The sequence below is a fragment of the Balearica regulorum genome, chromosome 1 (assembly GCF_011004875.1).
Source record: "Balearica regulorum gibbericeps isolate bBalReg1 chromosome 1, bBalReg1.pri, whole genome shotgun sequence".
Lineage (NCBI taxonomy): Eukaryota > Metazoa > Chordata > Aves > Gruiformes > Gruidae > Balearica > Balearica regulorum.
In genome coordinates, this window is record NC_046184.1 from 13,671,549 (window position 1) to 13,691,671 (window position 20,123).

Here is a 20,123-nt window from a genome sequence, read left to right on the forward strand (position 1 = left end):
AAAGCCACATGTAAATGCAGCAGGCTTTCCTAACAGATAAATAAGAAATAAAAATGCTACAGTAATGCTCTAAACACTAAGAAGCAGAAAGCTACCTGCCAAATCAGCGCAAAACCAAAAATATGCTGCATAATAGAGATGAGCAATGATATTAGTAGAGGTCAGCTTTCTTCTGAGACTTGAGTATTGACATTTCTAAAAGATGGAGAACTCATTCTTCTCTTGATGTGACAATTTACTCCATGACTTGTTCAATATTAGACATTTAGACAATGTAATAAATGGAATATTAGAAAAACCCTGAAGGAACAAACAAGCCGATGCAGTAGTTATTAATGGGAATAGCTGGGTTGAGTAATGTTACTGGTTCTCTGCTATAGTCATCAAGTCAACTGGGTGCCTGATATAAGCTGCACTTGAGAGACTGAAGTTGAAGACTGCTTTTGGAAAAAATGATGTGGAAGGCAGGAGCTAAACAAAATGAAAGAGTATTCCATGATTGATTTCAAAATATATATAAAATTACTTGGTCTAGATCTGTATTCGGTGACCATTTGCAAACTAATGTAATATTCTAAACCCCTTTAGATTCAATTTCAAATAAACCACCACAGCAAAGAAAGATCTTGGGTTTTGAAGAAGCTGTTAGAATGGGTGACATTTTGAAATTATGATGTGAAACTATCCAGCATACAACACCCAGCCCTGCACCATCTCTGCACCACCCACAACTGTGGGTACAGGAACCAGGTAAACTGTCAGTTTACCTGAAATAAAATAGGTGAAAATATAAAGCTCAGATGAATGTAAGCAGGCAACAGTGAGTTGTAAAACAGGTCTGTCAAAGGATGCAGAAATCCATACAGGACAAGTGCAGTTTCATATTCCTAAAGCAAAGAAAGGCTGAGAACTTTCTGTGATGAACTCGGTCTGAAATACTATCCAAATCTATGTACATCTAAGGGAAAAAATAAGAACCTGGATGTACTTTAATTAAACATTACCAGATGACCTGTATATAGTACATAGATTTTTGTCAGCCTTTGCCTTAAGTGAAATTCAAACACAGAAAGTGGAAAAATCTACAGTCTGCACAGTCCTCTAATTTCTTGGTAGACAAATATGGAAATGATCCTTAAAAAGTAGATCCAAAACATATTTAGAAATTTTCTAATTAAACAGTTGTTTCAAAAAGTTACGCTGACTTGGACAGTGCAGTGGTAGTGACAGCCTGTCACGCATCACAAAACTGCAGGAGGTCTGTCAGAGTGAAAGTCTAAGCTAATCATCTTCACTCCAGGGGAAGAAGAACAAAGTTCAGGCCAACTTAATTCTGCCAGTGCAAGACATTCCAGCTGTCTGAACCATTTACAAAGCAGAAATCTAGTTGATATAGGTTATCCCAAACAGCATCTATCACTGAATTATTTATTTTTAAATGAATAATTGCAAAACTATATCCATGGGAAGTTAAGATATGTACTTACAGCACATACAGTTCTTTGAAAGAGCTCCCCAGCTTGGCAGTGTGTCATGTGTACCAAAGGCACGGTGATTAATCCACAAAGACAGTAATTGCAAGTTATGTACCTTTCGGAAGTCATAGTAGGGCTGCTATCTGGGCATTAGCTCTCTTTCAGCAGAGAGGCCCTAAAGGTACAAGTAGTAAATTAGACCTAATGTTCACATGGCCAAAGTTCAGGTTAATAGTTTCACTACCCAAAATAAAGGAGTTTCCTCTAAACATTCTTCTTCACTTCTCTGGTATTATTGCTAGCCAGAACTTTTAAAGTAGTTACTAAATATAAGGTCCTCAGGGTCACCGATTTGTTCAAGTACAAGATCTATAAGCTAAGCCAGAGTGCCTGCCTTCCCTCTATTTCAGTTTGCTTCTGAATACAGTGTTTTTTTCTAAGAGTAAAAACACCCATAGTGAGATTTTGACTTCTTTAATTTAAAGATTGTATTACAGAAAAGTTTAAGTAAGGAATCCTTATAAGGATTAACTCTTGACATAATATATTGCCAAGATACAGTGTAGCTGCAAGGGCTCTATGTGAACCTTCATATAAGTTGCTTTCTTACATACACAGTCGCTGAACAACAAAAATGGTATTTACCATTTGTCAGAGAAGACAGTGGTATTTAAACAGTCCTTTTACCAGTGTGTTCTGGTTTTCCCAAATTAGAAACACGCCATATTAAAACTGTAAAACCCTATTATACAGAAAGTTGATAGAGATGAATTTTCTAAAGATTGCAACTGATGAAACATTAAAATGAAAACTAAGGAGTGTTGATTATGTAGAATGGTTTCTCTTTTACTGGCAGGTCAAATATACTAGAAACGTACAAATATTTTTGATAATCTAATTCCAGATGAACTCAAAACACTGAAGTAACATACACAGGCTAAGAGAATTCAATACTGTTCCAAGGCACTTACTGAATCTCCATGACTAGATGAAAACCAGAACAAATTAGGTCTGACAATTAAACAGTATATAATATAAAAATAACCTTTTGCATACAATTTACAAAATGTATTACAATCTTTATCTCTGCTAACCTGCAATTCTGGCTGTGTGTGTCCAGCAAGTTTTGTAAAAAACCCCAGAAACTATTTTCTAAAACTTCAGGGCAAATAATTTACAAATAAGGTACACAAAAATTTAGATCATGCAGAGATTTCTTACATCTTCTGTTAATATTTTATGATTGCAACTTTATCAAATTATATACTTACTTGCCCTGTACATATACAAAATAATGCATACATGGTAATCAAACGTTAGCAAAAAGTAGTCCATAAACACAATCTGTCAAAAGTATTACTATATTAACATATGTCTACAAGCAGCGTGTAACAGGGTTAAAAGACATTAAGGCAATAATACTTGAAGTTACAAAATAAATCATATGTAATACTTTCTCCTAAGTGTAATAAGGCAGGTAGATGGCCCCAGCAAAAAGTTAAGTTGTAATACTGGAATCCACTGCTGTGAACAATGTTTAAGGTTTTGCGTGGGATGTACTGTAAGAATGTACCATTTGGTAGTTAGATCTACTCTGCTCTGTGTTAGTCGCCCCCCAAAGAAGTGGAATACTATTTTTCTAGTTCTCAGTGGCACTTGAGTTTTCCAGTATAATTTATTGATAGTATGTCCATTGGTTCTTGGATCATGTCCATTCTGAGGGTGGCTCTCTTGGTCCTCGGGGCTTTCCACAGCGGTTACCAAAACCTAAGGAAAGAAATGGATTTAATGCTTCTGTCCCCTCAGACAACCTGGTCTCACAAATGTTGGCAGCAGTCAGAAGGATCACTGCAAGACATGCTCCAGCTCTTACAGAAAAGGTTTATTCTCAGGGCTAGTAAACAACTTTGTAGTATTCAGAGTTCTAAAGGCACTATGGCCACAAGAAATACAAACATGAAGAATTTGTATATAATTACAGTTCACTATTTAAACCTCACTTGGAAAGTACTTCTCAGTAAATACAGTATTACAGCCTTTGTTATCATTTATTGGTTTGTTGGGGTTTTTTCCTCTCTGTGTACCAAAGCAGTTTTCTCAGGTATTATTTTGTGAAGTTGTCAGTGCTCTGCAGAAATTATATCCCATGTGACTAATTCTATGTTTCATATGCTCTAAAAAACAAAGTGAAGATTGACTGAATCGCTCATTCTGGGAAAAACTCTTTCAGCGATGCTGAAGAGACAAGGCAGGCTTATTTATTTGGCTGGGTTCTGCACCTCAGCAAGCTAGAGACAGTAGTAGCAGCTATCCAAGTTAGTACTGTTAACGAGTCTTCTGTTTCAATTATCTAGTGATTATGTTTTGAATTAATTGTAATTACCAATCTCTGTTACTTCTGCAGGAAATTCTGAAATTTGACCTCTTGTATCAGTGGAACCAGAAAAAGAAATCTGAGGTAAACCATCAGTTGGTGTTTTGTTGCTTCTCTCAGGACGATCTGGAAAACACACACACCCACCCCCTTACTGTAACATTCACTTAGCACTCTGTGAACACTATTTTAAATATAGCTCAGTCCAGAACACCACTGCATCAAATATTCTTTGCAAAAATAAAGACTGAAAAGCCCATTTCTCATTTCTTAAAAAAAACATACTTCAAAATTGTTTATAAAGCAGATGTTCAATGACAGTGACACACTCCTGTTCGCCAAATATGGATTTTTTTTTTAAAGTTTGTATGAATATTTAAAATCCCATGTATCGCCTACTTACAGCAAGAGCTCACAGTACCATTTAATACATCAATATAAATGCATCTGTTCATGTTCTTTCTCAACTAAAGGTGCTTAAGACGACATGATAAGTAACTGTGTTGCATTACTTGTATAACCACCCTATTAGCAAATCTGTAATATTTCTGAAAAGTAATTTATGTTATAGCTTATAGCAGAAGCAGGTTGCTGCAAAGTTAAGCATCAGCTGATAGACTACATTTCTTACCGAAGCTTTTTCAGAAGATCAAAAATTAAAGACTTTGGTAAATGTGCAACATATGTACATGTATATATCTATACATACACATCACTGCTGAACTTATTTCAGGTTTACTCCTGTCTTTATGAAATTAAAGAAATTAATTCACCAACTTTTACAATTTCTATTGCAATAACATGGGATGGTTCTAATTAAGCTGAAAAATTATTATTATATGCATTTAAATTCAGTATTTTTGGTGTCTTCATTATTTTAGCATACCCAAAGTTAATGTTAATTTTTAAATTAGACTTGTAACTTGCTTCCTTTGAAAACCTTAGAAACTTTAAAAACAGAGGCCTTTTCAGAAATGCCAGTGTGTTGGCAATATATTTAGATATCTTCAGAGCAGAAGCCAAGTTCAGACAAATGTTTGTTCCATAGGAAAGGTGCATTTTAAGTAAGAGATGCACTTGTTGCAAGACATGTAATTTTTAGAGGTTTGCTAGTGAAATTAAAAGAATTGTGGGTTAGAAGTAGCTTTCAAAGTAATCATATGGATACATTTGTTTCAAGGTTAGATCATTTGTGAATTTCCAGGAGAAAAATTTCCCCCTGGTAGTTTCTAATCTTCTAATAAAATACTCCCCAAACACTTTATCAGTTCAATGGTTAGGTTACTTGAACTTTCTACTCTTAAGGGCTAACTGGACAGATTAACAAGTGAAAAAAACATTCCTTTTTGTATTAAAAAAAAATAAAAATATTTTCCATCACTTACCAGGTAGTACAGGTGAAGTTGTTTTCAAACCCTGTTAATGAGAAATATTTAAAATTATTCTATAAAATGCTTCCAAAATACTAAAAAACACCATAAATCTAACATGATGAAGACATCTTCAAAAAATAGACAATATCCATGGAAATACCTACTTGCTCCCACATTTCTGACTTGCTATAGCACTGACAAAAAAATGCTACAGTAGTAATAAAGAATTTACTATTAGAACTTTACTTAATATTTAATAAAAAGATAAAATTGTCACATTACAATTTATTTGCAAAATTAGGTAGTTTAGTTCTCGTACTACATTTACAGTCTTCGAAAATTCACATCTATCTTCTTTGTAAAATTTTGAGTGGTGTGTAAAGGTGGCTGTAAAGTGTATCAGGGAGTGCATGAAAAAAAGCACAAATTTAAAGAGGATTTACATGCTTTTGAAGTTTTACCAGCTGTTTATGCTGGATGACTTTCAACAAATAGAAGCCTGATGTGAAAACTGAAATCTGATGGGCAGAAAAGGGTTTGTTTAAAATAAATATGGATATAAGGAAAAACTTTATCAGGCAGTGAAACAGGTTGCCCACAGAGAATATGAAATCTCCATCTCTGAAGGTTTTCAAGACCCAGCTGGATAAAGCCCTGAGCAGCCTGGTCCGAGTCCTTGCTTCACACAGCAGGTTAGACTAGAGACTGCAATTCTCCTCCAGCTTGAATTAGCCTATGATCGATTAAGGGCAGACAGCAAGCTCCATAAAAGCAGCATATTTACCCTCTTAAAGCCACAATTTAAGGTATATTAAGGGTGACCTTTAAAAGTATTGCTGAACTTAGAAAATCAGATAGTTTTCCTGGAAAGAAAACATGCTTTTAATGCATCAGTTCAGGCAGAGGAAGAGCTGGCTAGTTGTAGATGATTAACAGCTGTAACTTTTCACCAGGATGCATTATGCATTTTGCTTTTTGTCATAGCTCCCAACCAAACTAGAAATGACTGATTAGTACAGACTTGTCTCCTATACTTACTGTAGAGACTGTTTGTTCAGGGAGATGCTGATCGCGCAATATGCTCCACTCAGACTGTACAATCGTAACTGGCTTCGGCAAGAGTGTGCCTAAGAAAAATTAAATCAAACTCAACATACTTGAGTTCTCTCCGTGATGCGGCATTAGAACATAGTTTTAGAAATGTGCTATAAAGCAACTTTTTAAAAATTAAACTCTTGTATAAACATGAATCTCTTTACGCGAAGAGATTCCAAGTTAAGGGAAGACTCCACAACATAATTCAGAACACCAGACTGCAGTGTTTGCATTACGGATGTACATGTCCTTCATTTGGAGGTTCCTAACCAATAGCAGAATTTGGTAAAAAAATTTGAAAGTTTCACCAAAAAAAAGCCTCAGTAAATAACTACACCACACTAGGCTTTTTGGAAGATACCAAACATCAACTTAATTTATTATTTCATTCCAATTATTTTTTTTTTTTATTCTGCCATTACTGGCTTGATGAATGAAACATGAAGATATAAGCATATCATTTGTAAGTGTCACTTTTCTCTTTCAGTTACCCTTTTGATACATGCAACGAGTAAACTATGTTAAACTTAAAGAAACTGGGCTTGTTTATGAAATGTTTATGTATGAAATGTCATCATCTTCCTTTTGCCCAGAAAAGGAGAATCAGATAACCACCGTTCATGTGTTTTCCCATTCTCTACCTGGGAGCAGTAGGAAACTACCTAAAACAGCTGGGGAATCCCCTAACTGCAGTGCATTTCCCCACTGTATCTCATTTCCATGTCTTTCAGATTGAAAACCAGCTCCACTAAAATCAATATTGAAGTCTCCAATATACTTAAATATCATGTAACAGCATGCTTAGTCAGAAAATGAGAAATAATTTGACTGTGTTCAAGGGCTTGTGAATGTTAAGCCTCAAAATAAGCCATTACACATGCTAGATTTCATCCCATTTTACAATTTGCTCCAGCGCTTTAAGATTGGCCAAAAAGCAGGGGCATGAAAAGACAATACTGAAATGCATTTCACATTTTATCCCCAGTTAGCACAAAACATTAAAAACTCACTCTGTTCACTTGCTAATACAAATGATTCTGGTGTTCTTTCTGGGAGCGGGGGAGAGGAATCTTCACTAGATTCAGCATCTAAATCAAATATGACATTTAGATAAGTTAAAAAACACACTTAGATTTTCCTCCCAGATTTTTAGAAATTGATTTTTTGATAAGGGAGATCATCCTAAACTTGGTATGAAATTTAAAACAAAAGGAAAATTTGGTCCAAATGTTATAAACCATTTTGTTTTACCATGCTAACGCCTTGGGAGCAACTCCATGCTAACAATGCTATCTTCACATTCAGAGGTTAAGAACCAGTGTGTGGGGGATGGAAGAAAGAAAAGCAGAATACATTTTCAGTCTAAATCATTAGGACAAAAAAACCTCCACGATGAATACTTTTTCTTCATTCTTTCAGCACCAGAATATAAGCAGAATTAACAGTCTGCACTGGAGTGGTATCATTTGACTCTTGAACAAGTAACTTGCCAATAAGTGTAACCATAGTTGTTATTGTAATTTAACTGCAGTTCATTAAATGTGTATTTGCGGCCACTGCAAGTAAGAGTTAAGCTCATTACAACACATCGGCTTCTTGAACTCTTCTGCAGACATTGGTAACTTATACACAGTTGGTGCCACTAACTCAACCACCGACAAAGCTCCCAAACCATAGTAAGAAGCGTGTTGAACATATGTACGAGCTCTTCAGCTGCGCTGAAGACAGTAACTTACTGCTGATGAGCAGCGATTTTTATTTTTTCTTACATGGCTCTAACCACACTTACTTCCAAAGTCAAAACAGCACAGCTAGATTGCATGGCACAAGGACAAGGTTGCTTTTCAGGCCTGCGCCGTGCAACAGCAAGTTCTAGGGAAGCTCCACATTAGACATTTCTCTAAAGCCCCAAGTCTTGGTTTTGCTCCCCAAGTCCATCTCAGGGCCCACCCAGGCTGGCTCCCACACCACCGATATAAACTAGTTAAATCATCTAGCATGTGGTTTACTGGCCAGAAGGGTAAATAGGAGCCAGAGGAGATGGCTACCATTGCTGCCAATGACACAGCCTGTTCCCTCTTGTACTATGCAAGCTGTTCTGGCAGCAAAAGCCCTGCTCCTGCCTGGTCAGGAATTTGAACTAGAAATTAAAGATTTATAACAGTTCAAAGTAGCTGCTACCACAAGAAGTCTCATCAGACAAGTGTATTCTACACAAGATTCATAAAAAGATAAAGACATATTTCAACTAAAGGAGCCATGAAGCTTGCCCTGCCAACATGCCAGCAGCAGGGACAGGAACTCCATCACATTGTACAAGCCACTGTGTTCAAAGTGACTTCACGCTCCATCTCACATTTACTATGCAGTGTAAGAAAACCTTCATTTATTGAAAAAGTCTCTGTAAAATCAGCAAATAAATGCACTGAAAGTGAGGGGTTTTCTGTTTTGTTTTAGGTTTGTTTTTTTTTTAATTGTGGGGCTGTTGTTGTTTTGGTTTTTTTTTTTAACCTCAGGGTACAACTACTTTTCACTTCATTTGAATTAAAAAGAGGATGTAATTATGTGGTAAGCTCACCAACAGTTATGGTTAAGCAACCAGGGTGCGGGTAAGTTGACAGGCAAGCTCACTGATGATTGTACCCACATCCCCAGGTTCAGTCAGAGGAGTCCTGAACAAGTGTGGAATGAAAATGCCACTATAAAACAGGGTTTAGGATCACCAGTGCAAAGTGATCTAACTGTATTCTTGAGTCCAAGATGGATTGATTACAAGACCTGCAATCTGAATATAAAATGGGAAGTGTTCACTATCATACAAAAGGGAACAAATACACCCTCAATAACAAGACATAAATTATAAAAAAATAATATAAACATTTTAAGCCATTCCTGTGAAATCAGGAACACAAAAGTGTTACTGTTATTTCAGGATGTTTCTGATATGCAGTTACATGAAGCAAATTCTTGAGTGACATTTCTCCCATTCTTTATCATATTTATGACTTATGACTTATTTTATTTGCATGTCTTACAGCATCTACATAAAGAGACGTGCAGAGAGGTAACAATTTTCAGTGATAAACAATGATTGCCCTGGGAAAGAAGAAAAAAAGTCTGGCTAAAAGCAGTGTTGGAAAAATACTGTAGCATGCAAATCTACCGAAAAGAAATCCAAGGAAGATTGCTTGATATAAATGTTGAAGTAACTAGGACATGAAGCACTCTGTCTTTGCTATGCAGAGCATTTCCAAAGTGCCACAGGGTTAAAAACCTACACATATGTGCAAGTATTGTTTTGTGTGTATACATAATCACTAAACCTATAGAAACAGATTGGTTTTAAAGTTGCAAAATATTTTGCATTTCTGAATATATGACTTTTGGTGAAAGCTTAGTTCACAAAGCAAGTATTTTCAATAAAGCTGGTTCTGCATCTTGCATCAGACACTGAGCCCCATTTCAGCTCAGAAAGTCAGGTAGCCTGCAGAGACTCCTGAAGCGAGGCCATGGCTGTAAGGAACTCCTAGCACAAGAGTCTGATTTAACACAGAAGCTCACATTCTCCTTTCAGCTCCACTGCCTTACTACACGCTTTGTTGAACTTTGCACAGGCACTTACCGAGGCCTGATTTGTTCCTCCACCTGATCTAAGTGTGCCAGCCCGACTGAAACCTGAATCTGCACATTTTAGGACCCTTTTGCCTTTGATAAATAGTATTGTAACTTTTCGCAGAAGCAGTCTTGCAAACTTTCCTTGCTTAAAAAAATTCCAAAAAGCAGTAAAAGATTAAAAGCAACTGAACAATTTTCAAAGCACTACTAAAGCAGAACATGGATTTTTAGATGAACAGCAATATTACTTTGTCTTTCCTTTGTCATGTACAGCAAAAGAGGAAAGCAGGGCTAAATATTTACATTGCTATTAAAATACAGGAACTAAATCATGACCAACTTCGAAGACTGATACAGTGAAAGAGGTTACATCTACGTTTTTAGGACCAGCACTTCAACCAGTAAGCATGAATTTGATGTATGTTTGGACAAGCCTGTTTAAAATAATTTGACTACTAAAAACTGCCATTATTATAGACACTTCCATGAAATAGGACATGGAGAAAAAAAATGTGCCCACCAATAACACAGAAACCTGTAATTAAGAATGCATTCACACCTCGCAATAAAACTTTTGAAGCAGCTTATCAAGGTCTGCAGTACCAACAGTGTAACAGACAGCTCACAGGCAAAACAACTGGGAGGAAATGAGTTGTGTCCCTTCTGAAGCTGCCACACAGCTCTGTTTCAATTTACATTTAGGAAATTGCATTGTAGAGAAGTTTATGTTGTCCAACTCTAAAGATGCAACCAGGTTAAAGAGTAGCACTTCTGAACCCCGGTGGAACCTACCTTTGCCATCTTCAGAACATGTTATGGCTGTTAAGTCTTGCCTAGCAATAGACATTGGCAACACTTTTCTGGCAGAAATGTTTTCAGTACTAGTGGCAGCAGAAACTGTGGCACTTGCGGTTGAAACATTAGATGTGCTTTTGCTCATGGCTCCATCAAAGTTCATCTCATCTGTGTCAGAATCATCTGAATGAAGAGGATTAGTAAAACAGAGGGGTGCTCGAACAGAAATAGTAGTATGATCAACATTATCGCTGGAAGCATGTTCAACTGTGGTGTTTGATACCAGAGAGAGAGTTTTAACGCCATGACATATGATGTCTGAAGACATGTCTTCAGACACTGATGTACGCAGTGCAGTTTCAGGCCCATGCAGTGACCACGTGGCATGTCCCTTTTCTGTCAGAGGCAGACGATCTGGTCTTGGTGGAGTATCAGAAGCCTGCTGACTCTGCAGACTTTCCGGTGAAGGTATTAAGGTTGTGCTAGACTGTGGCACGCTGCATTCCAGACATGAGTTTTGAGAAGCATCTACAAATGAATCCCCTGAAATCTGTTCCTGTGGCTTAAAGCTCTTATCAATTACACAGGATGACACAGACTTAATTTTAATTGCATGTCCCCTGTTCAACAGGGAGTTCCCATCAAAGCTTCGTGGTCCCTCCTGAAGAGGTACCTTCTTGATTTCAAAACTTAAGTTGCGTTCCAGCCTTTTCTCTGCACTGGGTTCATTCTTCCCTGAAAGTTCTGTTGATTTATTATAATTCTCGTTGAGGTCTGTTGAATGCTCTGACGAAACCATGTGCAAAACTGGCTTTGGATGGTATCTATCATTGTCCTGCCACACAGTAGTTACTGTTGGATAAGCTGATGGGGGAGATGGTGTTAAGATTGGTGGTACTGGCTGAGGCTCTGGAGGCTGCAAGATTTCTTCTTTAGCATCTCCTTCTACAAGGCAACTGCAAAAAAAAAAAACAAACAAACAAAAAAAACACCCCACAATTGTGTACATTTTCTGTATTTTGACAGTATTTCAGATATCTATCCATATATCTCTGCAGTAGTAACGCTTTCATACCAATATTGAACTCCAAGCAGCGCTGCCACTGCACACAGAAAACAGTTATAAAATATGACTAATGGGGTAAGCAAGAACTAAGTCAACACACTCGAAATGTCTTTCAGAATATCACAAAGACATGCATTCAGGCCACAACTAATCCTCATTGATAGTTCAAAGATTGCTCACATCCTTTCCCAGAAGCATTTTTTTCAAAGACTGTAAGAAAGGCCCTCTTGTGGCAGGATTCCAGTACTTTTTTGCTTGCTGCTTTCTTAAGAACTGGCTCAGAGGAACTCAGCATATGGAATTTAATTTTCAATAAAGCCAGGAAAAATTTCTTTAAAAAAGCTTACAGCCTGTTTAATACCAAATATCTTCCTTTGCTTTTATTCTTCTCCACATGTCCAGGAGGATTTTATTTTGCTATTTGTGTATTTAATAGTTTCTCCATAGTTTCAAGGTTAATGATGCAGACCAAATTTAGCTGACATCAGGTGCACACTGTATAAAAACCATTCACAGTAGAATATATGATCCAAATTACAGTGCATATTAGTGAGACCACAGCACTTGTTATTACAGCTCATCTTAAGCTACTTAAAAGGAGAAGCTCTCAGGCATATGGTCAATTTATTTTCAGATTAGATTGACCACAAACACTTTGCACAAACAACTAAGGATACTTCTTTTCATTATGTAGAGACTAGTAACAGAGTGATAACTGAGGTGCAAAATAAATGTGCAACAAGAACAGAAGCACAATGAAATCACGTAAAGAAATTATACTTTCAATCCAGGCACATAAATCAAAGCGCAATGGACTACTGTTTGCAAAGGAGCACAATTTGGCCATGTGCTTGAGTTGAGACACCAGCCCATTTTATGTACAAAGCTCAGATCACCTCCTGCTGTTGGCAGAGATGCCCTTCATGGGGAAGCAATAAACCTTCTATACAGGCCGGCACATAATGCCCAAGACACTAATATTTACAAGACCGATGCTCCCATTCCCCCATGTTATGGAAATAAACAGTTCACAGGGTCACAGAGTCTTTACTGAGAAGTTCAGGTGGTCCCAGCCCCCAAATAACCTTGAACAAGCAGGAGTCAGCCAAATCCTCAAATACTTTTATTTTTTTAAGATAATCTATGTCAGAGGCACCATGAATCACTGAAATCCAGCTCTGCAGCAGGAGACTTGGAACTTGGAGATAAGGACATTCTTACTACCTACTAGGTGACAGACCACTGTGACAGTATTTTCCTGCAGCATAAAACCTGGGAGAATACAGCATATCTGGCAGATCTGGAAGAACGTGTGCCAGTAATAAATCCCATGTTGTAAGGATCATCAGGATGATACGCAGATTATATTCCGCAGGCCCTGTGCTTTTGGGCTATTTAAATGGAACTTCCATGACAGCGTTAGTAGCTAATCATATGTTGCTAACTCAGATGAAGAATGAGAATGAAAAGGTATTTGTACTTCAGAGACTCGACAGACTTTGTGGAGGAAAAAGGAATCTCATAATGAGCCACCAGCTACATAATGAAACCACACCTTTAGAGATTGTAGGTGAAGTCTGGCATCCAAATACAGGTTGCCACTTAACATGGAACAGTCAGAAAGCATCCAGCTCTACCACTATCTGTCTTGCTCCTACAAATCTTTCACAGAGGAAGCCCAGTCTGAAATCAGAAATCTAACATAGGCCTAATAAATTTCAGCAGCCGCAGGGGGAGCTCCAAGAAATCTCAGCTGGATCATCACATCACACGTGTAAGATGATGAGAAATAGGAGGCATGTCTTTCAAACCCTTTTTAATCAGACAACTACCTAGACAGAGAAAGGCTGTCACTACTGCCAAAACATTAGCAAGACTGTGTAGAGCCATGGATAGACAAGAGCAAAGAAAAGGCTTGCTATTAATATCATGTCTTGGCTGGCTAGAAAACACAGATACTTTACAGAAGACATTCTGAAATTTGATAAATCAATCATTTCACCTTGAAGACTGACAGAGGCTAGCATCAGTCTCCTGCACTTGTTCATTAAGGCATTTGGCTTTCCAAGACAAGTCTCCGTCGTCTTCTTGTTGCTCCTTTTAAATCTGAAAAAGCCTTTTTACTTGAGAACATGGGCTAGCAACATAGCTCTGTAGGCCAAAGAATTTTCCACCTTCTCAGCCAGCATTAATAAGAAAGTATTAATTTTAAAAAACAAGTAGAAAAGCTTGTAAGAATAAGGCAGAGTACCGAGTTACACTCTGTATCCTTTCAGGATTGCATTATCCAGCAATCCATGCTGAGGTTTCTTCTCATACTGCCCACATATGCCAACCTGTCTTTGTCAGACAGCAAGAGAGGAAGCAAGAATGATTCAGAAATCTTGATCATATTTTCAAAAAGGTTACTGGAGAAGATAGCAGAAAAATAAAAAAACCCGATACCTACAAAATTGAACTGCTACGTCTTCCCAAAGGGCATTATTTAAGTGAAACAAAAAACCCCAACATTAAGTATCAAACACGCTGTTTCTGTTGCACTGGAATAAAGCCAACAGAGGGCTTGCTTTTAAGAGTTACAGAGAATAGAGCTAAAGACCACACAATTGCACAACAATTCCTGACTGTCTACTCACCAGTGAAAGGCATCAGACAGGCTCATTACTTGCCTGCATGTCACATCACAAACAAAATCAAAGCAATACTATTAGCTCCCCTACTTGCAAGCAAGGCCTAAAAAGGGCTTGGCAAGTACAAATTCTTCAGACTATCGTAACCTATATTAAAAAAAAAAAAAAGATAGGAGACTGCCTCACACTTGAATCTTCTATAATATTGAAAGCACACCTGTCTTGGGACAGACTACTGCACAAGTTTTATCCTTGTGATTTCATTAGCACCAAGCTATAGCAGTATAGGCTGGATAACCACAATCCTTACACAAGGGATTCCAAACTGAAGAGAACTGTTTGGATTTTCAGTTTATGAACATCCCCATCCACTGAAGTACTGCAAGCTCCCCAGCTTCCAAATGATCGTCCACAAGTTACTCTATCTTTGTATCTGGAAAACGCCAGATGTCCCTGCAGTTGTCCCATTCTTCCATTCCCTGCCTGACTCCTGTCACAAAGGGTCGGGCCTCAAATTCCTTCTCTTCCTCCCCAACCTGCGCTTATATACTGCTACTTTGCTTTACATAAAGATAGGAGGAAGACAACGCACCTCCAAACAACTTACGTGAAAGTAATTTGGGAACTGTTTTGCCTTTAGACGTTCTTGAAAAACGAACACGCTTGAGAATAAGTTGTTTGCTTGAATTAGTAAAGATAAGCTGAGCAGAAAAAAAACCAGAAAAAGTCAGTCTTGCTCCAACTTAATATACACTAAGGAGGACAGGAGAATTTCCCTTGGATTTCTCTCCTCTATTCCAGGGGAGGGGAGAGATGGACAGAGGCAGTTCACTTGCATAGATGGTTACTTGCCCCTTTTACCAGCAGTGATGCTTATCGGTAATCTCTACTAACTTCTCCTGAAAACGAGGTTTTTCCCATATTGACCTCACTTTCCTGACCCAGAGTCATGCATGCAATCAGCAAAACTAATTTCTTATCTGGTACAGACATACCATTAAGCATTACAATTAGCTAAAGCAGCAAATTAGCATTCAACTAGATATGACAAGATTATAGGCTTATAACACCAGCCAAAATTCATGAAGTTCTTCACCAATTACTGTTTGATGAAATCACTCTCCCATTTGATTCACCAGTAAACAGAACCCCACATGTATACAAACAGCTCCCTTAGAGGTATGTGTAGAACTGATGATACAGGAAATACTGCACAAGTCAGCAACCCAAAAGTCTTTGTCATTTAATCATCTTCCTCATACACAGCTAAATAGAGCTATTAAAATGTTCCCCACTATGTTTGAAGTTAAATTTCATTCCTTCACTCTTGAATGGGAGCTTACAGTGATAAAATGAGAAATTCTCTATCAAAATCATTCTTTACCATATTAATATTGAAGGCTATCCATCCTCAGAAAATAAGATGCCCAAATAGCATTCTGATGTTTTGGGGATTTTTTTTAAAGCAAATAGATGCCACCAAGGATTTCCTGGTTTTCTCTGAATATGTAACAATTTTTCCATTTTACTGACATCATAGTATTAGTTCACATGTTCTACATTGCAAATAATGTTTTTCTTTCTTTTTTACAAAGCAGAAATATTAGGATATGTATACCTTTAAGAGGTCTTTGTTTGGCAGTAGCTTTTTCTAAAACTCTTGCCAGAAAATCTTGGGCATTTTGGGCTGCTGCATAATGTTTTCTTTGGGCACTTCCTCCAACAGCTGTGCTCTATAGACACTTCTCCCCCCAGAGGCAGAAAATTATCTGAAGATGAACTACTAATATTATTCCAAACAACAGGAGACACTGTAGTAAAACCAGCTTGATTTAAATTACCAGGAAACTAATAGAAAGCTCATGAAAGAGGATATTGAGACAGAAAAGGGTCAGTGAACCAAAGAATGCCAGACCATTTGAGAAAGAGAAGTAAGCTTTCCTGTATTAGACCTTTAAACTAACCCTGCATTGCTTTTATATATTACAAAAGCAAGCATTTCTCAAGTACGTTTGTAAAATCACACTGTGCGATAAAAAATAGAAAGCCTTCTCATAACTCAGCCTCGACAATGTCTCTTCATATCCAACTGCTACCAATTATCTTGTAATTCCACTCCCTCAGCACTTCCTCATACATAACTGTATATGGAATTTCCCTAGGTGATCAAGGCAGCTTTTTCATATGCTTTTATTGCCACACAATCAGAGCAGCTGATGCAGCGTCTTAGTGCCAAAGCCGTCAAAGTTAATAGCTTCTCAGCTGTCAGGTAAACCACGCATTAGGTAATAATATTTTTTTACATTATTTGTCATAATAAAAATTAATTATAATTTGTAAAAAAAAAAAAAAAAAAAGCCTTCCTACAACTTTCCACCAAGAAAGTACATATGGGGAAAAAACCCCAAACAAAACAAAGCAATGGCAATATGTTTTTTTGCTTTTTCTGCAATATATTCCAATTTTTTTAATGTTTTAAAATCTACGCTATTCTAGCCTTAATGGAAAAGAGCTGTATCATTAAAACAGGGCACCATGGGTTCAGATTTAAATGAAACTTGGCCAGTGTTCAAAAGAAAAAAACCCTTCAAGTAATCTATGGTTATTCTACACAGTATACTGTAGGATTTTCGAATAAAAGAAGAGAGTGATGCCAAGGTCATGGAATGCAGCTGCTATGATCAACCAAAAATAGATACCAAGCTCTACATCCTCCCACATAATTAAAATGGGAAAATTAAATTCAATGTAAGCAAGCTGAAGCTAGACAACCACATTTTCTACTTAAGCATTAAATCAGTGCCATCCACGTGGAAGAAAAGCTGCAGTTTAGTGAAGCTGTCACAAACTATACTACAGATAATTTATATAAAAGGAAATTAATAAAAATAACCAACTGCTGAATTTTTTTTGTAAAATTTAGTTACATGAGGCTTTTTGGTTTTTTTAATTGTGACTTACAAATCAGAGGGTGCTAACTAACAAGGTACGCCAATCAACAGTTTTTATCTTAGCTTTGCGGAAGATGCAAAGAGAGGGTTCTGCAGGGCTTGAAATGAAACAGAGCTACACGTAACCCTTGAAATGTATTTTAAGGTCATTAGATTGAAGTCCAAGCATAATCTGAAGGAAAGTGAAACTGCTACACTATTTTACCTTTTCTCCTTCAGACAGTACCATGTAGCTCTTCATTACACTGCACACAAAAAAGCTGTTACCTCATCTTTTCTTTTTGTGAGTTTATGTCTGTGTTGGGTTTGCGTGGCAAGGTTTTGGTAGCGGGGGGGCTACAGGGGTGGCTTCTGTGAGAAGCTGCTAGAAGCTTCCCCTGTGTCTGACAGAGCCAATGCCAGCCGGCTCCAAGACGGACCCGCCGCTGGCCAAGGCCAAGCCAATCAGCGCCTCTGTGATAACATATTTAAGAAAGAGAAAAACAGTTAGAGAGAGCTTTCGCAGCCGGAGAGAGGAGTGAGAAGATGTAAGAACATCTGCAGACACCAAGGTCAGTGCAGAAGGAGGGCGAGGAGGTGCTCCAGGCACCAGAGCAGAGATTCCCCTGCAGCCCATGGTGAAGACCATGGTGAAGCAGGCTGTCCCCTGCAGCCCATGGAGGATGAGGGGGTGTAGAGATTCCACCTGCAGCCCATGGAGGACCCCACACTGGAGCAGGTGGAGGCACCTGAAGGAGGCTGTGACCCCGTGGGAAGCCCGCGCTGGAGCAAGCTCCTGCCAGGACCTGTGGCCCCGTGGAGAGAGGAGCCCACGCCAGAGCAGGTTTGCTGACAGGACTTGTGACCCCGTGGGGGACCCACGCTGGAGCAGTTTGCTCCTGAAGGTCTGCACCCCGTGGGAGAGACCCACGCTGGAGCAGTTCATGAAGGACTGTCTCCTGTGAGAGGGACCCCACGCTGGAGCAGAGGAACGATGAGAGGAGTCCTCCCCCTGAGGAGGAAGGAGCGGCAGAAACACCGTGTGATGAACTGACCGTAACCCCCACTCCCCGTCCCCCTGTGCCGCTGGGGGGGGCGGAGGTTGAAGCCAGGAGTGAAGTTGAGCCCGGGAAGATGGGAGGGGTGGGGGGAGGGGTTTTAAGATTTGGTTTTATTTCTCATTCCTCTACTCTGTTTTGCCTAGTAATAAGTTAGATGAATTCCCTCTCTAAGTTCAGTCTGTTTTGCTCGTGATGATAATTAGTGAATGACCTCTCCCTGTCCTTATCTCGACCCATAAGCTTTTCATTGTACCTTTTCTCCCCTGTCTAGAGAAGGAGGGCAGTGATAGAGCGGCTCTGGTGGGCACCTGGCCCCCAGCCAGGGTCAACCCCCCCACAATGTCTCAGTTTCTCCATTTCTTTCAAATTGCATTTGAACTTGAAAATAAAGAATTTTCTGTAACCAAGCCTGATTAAAATTAACAACTCCTTTTTCCAAATACTTTAAAATGAACTACTAAACACACAAATATTTCAAGGACTATTCCTAAAAGGTATTAAGATGCTCCCACTGAATTCTGAAGTACCAACCATTGCTTCCAGATTTGAAGTAAAAACTCCAGTTGTACAGTCATGTAAAAATCATGTAAGTCTAAAATTGAAAGTTTAAAACTTTAGTTCTTTACAGTCTTATATCCAACAAGAAAGCAAAAACTTACTTATGCCCTCTTCCTGCCTTAACTTGAGAATAGTTAAACATTTCTAACACTGATTTCTACCCAATGAGTCCTCTGAAGAAATTTAATATAGATGCAAGTTCAAGGTGACTTTCAGAAGAAGTGATCATAAACTGCAAAGCCAAGCAACTTCTAGAATGAAGTGCTGATGTATGCATTCATGAGTTGTTCTTGTTTACCTTCATAATAATCAAGGAGTAATATTATTTAATTTTTTTTTAATGTTGACATTAAATGCAAATAGATCTTAACCATGTTCACATATTGTACAGCAAATATGAATTACATTAAAGCATTACAAGGTGATAAAAGGTTGGAAGGCAATACAATTCCAGAACCCCTGCAAAACAAGCACAGTTAGAGGCTTCACAGTGAGTTAATAAAAGTAAACAAAATTCCAATTTAATATTGATTTAGTATCAATAGCCTAAAGCTACTTGTAACTTCCAAGATGACACAGACATAAAAGAAACCTAGGAAAGCACAAGTAGAAGTTATACTTTGTAGCACTCCTTCCCCAAGCCAAAGCAAGTACTAAAAGGATTAATTATCCCTCCCTGAGTAAGCTTCCAATCTTATATGGCAAAAGTCTTTAGTGGCATCTCATCCTTAATTAGTACAGACATGGGAATTAACTTGATACTAGCCACACTTTTAAGAGTAAGACATCTACAAATTTCAAGGTAAGACAGAGATTACCTGTCCCATGATCCCGTCACAGACAAGAGACAAGACAGGTAAGAAAGCCACCTTTATGGAAAAGCTCTACAATGTACCAAGTGGTTAGCCACTGAGAAGTGCTCTAGAGGAGACGTCACCAACCAGCAAGCAGCCTCAGGGCTGTCAGAAAACAACTAACAGGAATCATAATTGTCACCATCTAAGCAAACATAGCTTGGTCTGATAGCAATATGGAAGACATGCATCCTGCGGTCAAGAGATGTAAAGCAATTTTCCTCCTGCTCAGTCAGAATCATCTCAGGCAAGTTCACCAGACCCAAACTGGCACACGGTACTGTTCACTGTTAGTCA

General features: G+C 38.2%; 1 protein-coding gene across 1 annotated transcript in view; it reads right to left on the minus strand.

Moving 5' to 3' along the window:
• Positions 1-2,296: 2,296 nt before the first annotated feature.
• The window catches only part of PTPN12 (protein tyrosine phosphatase non-receptor type 12), an 81,404-nt gene continuing 63,577 nt past the window's right edge, over positions 2,297-20,123 (minus strand). The window contains exons 13-18 of the mRNA XM_075775239.1: positions 10,725-11,683; positions 7,328-7,405; positions 6,261-6,349; positions 5,235-5,265; positions 3,859-3,975; positions 2,297-3,242 (exon numbers count right to left, since the gene is read on the minus strand). Of these exons, the coding sequence (XP_075631354.1) occupies positions 3,181-3,242; positions 3,859-3,975; positions 5,235-5,265; positions 6,261-6,349; positions 7,328-7,405; positions 10,725-11,683 (1,336 nt within the window). The 3' untranslated portion in view covers positions 2,297-3,180. The remainder of the gene's footprint in view (positions 3,243-3,858; positions 3,976-5,234; positions 5,266-6,260; positions 6,350-7,327; positions 7,406-10,724; positions 11,684-20,123) is intronic.